The following is a 4,113-nucleotide window of genomic DNA, read 5'->3' as shown; positions in this document are numbered from 1 at the left end:
AAAAAGACATGGTCATACATAACATAATGAGGAGAAACAACACTGACACTAAAGTGCAGTGTGCATTGTGTCAGAGTTCTACTTTCTATTCATTTTGCTCCAAACAGCCATTGCATCACTAAAAAATGCTAAATATGAGCCTTTGAGCTATGAGGAGTAAGTAACAAGACATAGAAATATCATGAATAAATCTGATCTTGGGGAAGTGATTTTAATAAAGAGATTGTAGAAAATGGTTAGAGAGAGATGTTTAAATGCCTGACTAGGGGTGTCAATGACCTAAAAATCTTTAAAAACACATAAAATATGTAACCGATAGGACAGAAGATGAAGGACATGCATGCTGATTAGCTGTAGTACGTGGTTGTGTCACCAGGTGGAGCCTCTTACTGGAACATTTGCTTGCAGGGAGACGAGCACAAAAAAAATCCACAAAAAAATAACTTGCAGGGCTGCTGTCCTGCACGTTCCAGATCCTTGATAAAACTCAAAACCTTTAGTGTGGTAGGCTGCTGCTCATAGATGGTGGTTGTTTTCGTTACACATCATGATGGAAAATAGTAATGCACAGATAGTAGAAGGAAGGACAAAGCCAGTTGAAATGTTTGGTAGCTTGTGCCTGCATCCTCCAACACTTAAGTCTAACTAATTATGCTGTAGTGACCCCTAGTGGCGGTCGCTCAGACTACAGTCATCCTCATATTTATTTATACCCTTTCAATAAAGAAAAGGTAAAATTCACAATAGTCACTCAAATAACTAGAAACTGAAAAAAGTAATAATAAATAAAAATTTGCTAAATTATGATTTAGTGAAATAAGACATGGCTTTTAAATTGTGGTTAAAAAGAATAATTAAAAAAAAACAAAAAACATAATAGTAAAAAAAAAAGAAAAGAAAAAGAAAACTGTCCCAGACAAACTAGAGCACTTTGCTGATGAGCCAAAATCTAAATAGCTGTCAACAGGTGCAGAAGTCTGATTGAGAGTTACAGAAAACACTTGATTGCAGTGATTGGCTCAGAGGGTTGTTCAACAAAATATTAGTTTATGGGTCCCAACATGCTTGTTTGCTTGGTTTTTTATTTTTTATTTTATTTTTTTAAATATTTCTGTTGAACCACAATTCAAAAGCAATGTCATGATTTACATTAAATTTTTATTTATTATTACTTTTATCAATTTCAACTCATTTCAGTGACAGCTGTTTTTTTCCTTCTTTATTGGGAGGGTATGAATACATTTGAGGACGACTGTATGCGCAGGTCAACGTTGGCATTGATGGAGTTTATTTAGCAACAGACGACCATGACAAAGACTTCTGTGACTGTTAATGACTTCCAGTCAGAGCTCATGCATTTAAAACATGTTTGAGTCTGTGAAGTCAGCATTCCTGTTGCCCTATGGCGAATGTAACTGATTAATGAAGCTATTGATTAAAGAAATTGTTTCCATATCTAGATCTGAAAAAAGCAAAAAATCCTTCCCTGGACTGGGAAAAGGGACATTGGTTTTCATGACTGGTTTTTGTTTTTGTCTTTCTAGGTACTTGGCAAACCTTCCTGAATTCAAATGCCGACTCAAAGTCACACCTGTATTTGACAAGTAAGTCCAAAAAACAACTGCTCTGACCCACTGATAAAGGAGGTTGATGTTTGTCAAATAAGAAAATGTTGTTTTTTTTGTAATGTTTTGATTTTGTTTGATTAAAAGAAAAAAAAAATTGTAATAGCTTTTGTTTTCTCATCATCTTTTCGTGTGTCCCCCCCCACAACCAGGGATGTTGAAGAAGCCAAGACAGTCACTGGGTGGGTGAACGGCAATCTGAAATGTGAACTGATCCATCGCTTTCATCAACATAAGTTAACTCGGACTTCTCGTTGTAGGTTCCGTCACTTTGATTTTGAAAGGGATGACAAGAAGGTGTTGGACGTGGAGCCGCCAGGTGCTTTGATGGCAGAATTTAAGAACATGGTATGAAAGGCCACAAACACAAGCAGCAATTAATGGACTGTAACAGTACAGGCGTGCATTGCTCGATCCAAATGAATACTGTACAGCATCTCATGACACAATGTTCTTGCTAAAATGTCATTTCTTTTTCAGTCACTCAAGGAAAGAAAATCTAAATCTAAAGCATCATGTGAGGTAAGAGAGGACATTTAGGTATTTTAAATTGTTATTTGTAGGTTAAAAAAAAACACTTGCTACTCCACCATATGTATTGGTTCCCACCTCTGGTCATTAAACAACACCAGTCCCTCATCTCATTTTTTAGTTTGTACATCCTCGTCTCTTCTCCTCCTCCCTAATCCCTCCTACCAGAGGTAGCGGAGGAGTTGAAGAAACGAGTGTGTAACAAAATCACATCCTCACATCTCCTCCTTACCTCCAGCACTCGAATCTCTGCAAGCTAAGACGTGAGGAGAGGATTCAAAGACAGGAATCAGTGCAAGGAAGTGAAATTCAGTGAAACAAGATGAGCCTGAGTAGCAGGGTGACCAGGAGCACTAGGAGTGTTAATGTATCGCTCACTCTGGATTCTGGGCTCCAGTCAGATTGTGCCAAGAGATATTTATTTACAAAGATTAAAGATGATCTTTTGTCCTGTGCCATCTGCAATTGCATAAATCAGTCAGTTAGTCTGATGAAATTTCTCTCCTTTAGCTCAGCATGCAATACCTGCGTTGTCCTTTATGTGTCCACCTTATTTATTATATTTTTGGATCAATTTGTACAGTTGTTTTTCTGTCCTGTGCTCATAATGCATTGTCCACTCTATTCAGGGAGCACGTGGGAATCAGTGTGCATCCAGTCCTGCTGGTCCTTCAGTAAGCATCCTTTTAAATGCCATTTCATTTCAGATCTTGTAAGAAATGCCTATAAAATCAATCTAACCGTTGCTTCTCCACATATGTAGTGCTTAACATATTTGTTAGACCACCACCCAGTGTCAGTTTTATGCCACAGTTGCACTAAATTGACAGCATTGTTAGTTACCAAAATATTTTTTTTATGTTCCTGTGATGGTTAATACACCAGTATGTAGAAGCTCTTTGACTGAAATGATATTTGTAATGCCGAAATATAATTACTATTGTTATCCATGAATTTTCAAATTTACCAAAAAAAAACCCCTAAAAAAATAATGAAGCACATTATTATTTCTTGATTAAGATGTCAGACTACAGTTATTTACTTGCATTCCTGAACAGAAAAAAAATGTTTTAGTGGTTGAATGTTATGCTTGATTCATTTCTGACTTCTCAGAGAAGCCCAGTGAGTCGGCTCAAATAGTTTGAAATTCCTCATTCCTGTTCAAAATGGTAAAACGTCACAAACTGAGTGCAAATTAACTAACAGACTGCTTTGTTCCCCCTCTTTAGTGCCCTGTCAGTCCTGCTGGAGCCTCTGCTCTCCCTGCCTCAACTGCTGCAAAGGTAGGCCACAAGTTTCCCTGAATGGTACCTCCACTCATTCTTACCTTTGTTGTGGTTCTTCTGTGAAGGAGAGGTGGTGTGTCTTAGTGTTGGCCTCTTTCTTTCTATGAGAAAACTAGCCAGCATGAATGAACTTCCAATCACTTATTTCTGAATTCCGTTCACAAAAAAACGTCATGAATTGTCAGGGAGGATTTTGTGGGGACAAGATGAAAAATTAAAGTTGTTTAGCTTCTGTTTGTGTGGAAAATTAGGGAGGATGGTTTTAAGAGTTATTCTTCTTCTGCCACTCCTCCTTACTGTCTTTTTATTACTGAACTTCACCTTTTGCGAACTTTACTAGCAGAGCACACCTCAGTAAGACATTAAAAAGACACATACTGATTATTTTGTAAGCTTAAATGTGAATAACTGCAAGCACTAATACAGCGCTTTTTAAAATAGATGATTTTTAAAATTTTCGGATCTACGAGTGTGCTGCAAGGTAGCTCGGTGGTTAGCATCTTCGCCTCACAGCAAGAAGGTTGCCGGTTTGCGTCTCAGTGGGGGCACCAGGATCTTTCTGTGTGGAGTTTGCATGTTCTCCCCGTGCAGCGTGGGTTCTCTCTGGGTTCTCTATATTCCTCCCACAGTCCAAAAACATGTTGAGGTTAATTGGTGATTCTAAATTGTCC

At 37.9% G+C, this 4,113-nt stretch overlaps 1 protein-coding gene across 1 annotated transcript in view; it reads left to right on the top strand.

Annotated features, from left to right (window-relative positions):
- Positions 1-4,113, top strand: part of LOC103367150 (signal transducer and activator of transcription 1-alpha/beta) — an 18,100-nt gene that overhangs the window by 9,025 nt on the left and 4,962 nt on the right. Inside the window, exons 4-9 of the mRNA XM_008295084.1 lie at positions 1,429-1,604; positions 1,778-1,807; positions 1,886-1,973; positions 2,106-2,147; positions 2,786-2,830; positions 3,386-3,439. Of these exons, the coding sequence (XP_008293306.1) occupies positions 1,429-1,604; positions 1,778-1,807; positions 1,886-1,973; positions 2,106-2,147; positions 2,786-2,830; positions 3,386-3,439 (435 nt within the window). The remainder of the gene's footprint in view (positions 1-1,428; positions 1,605-1,777; positions 1,808-1,885; positions 1,974-2,105; positions 2,148-2,785; positions 2,831-3,385; positions 3,440-4,113) is intronic.

This window comes from Stegastes partitus, unplaced genomic scaffold (assembly GCF_000690725.1).
Source record: "Stegastes partitus isolate 25-593 unplaced genomic scaffold, Stegastes_partitus-1.0.2 Scaffold1018, whole genome shotgun sequence".
NCBI classification, from domain to species: Eukaryota; Metazoa; Chordata; class Actinopteri; family Pomacentridae; genus Stegastes; species Stegastes partitus.
The sequence above is the reverse complement of the archived record's forward strand: the minus strand, read 5'-3'. Positions and strand labels throughout refer to the sequence as shown.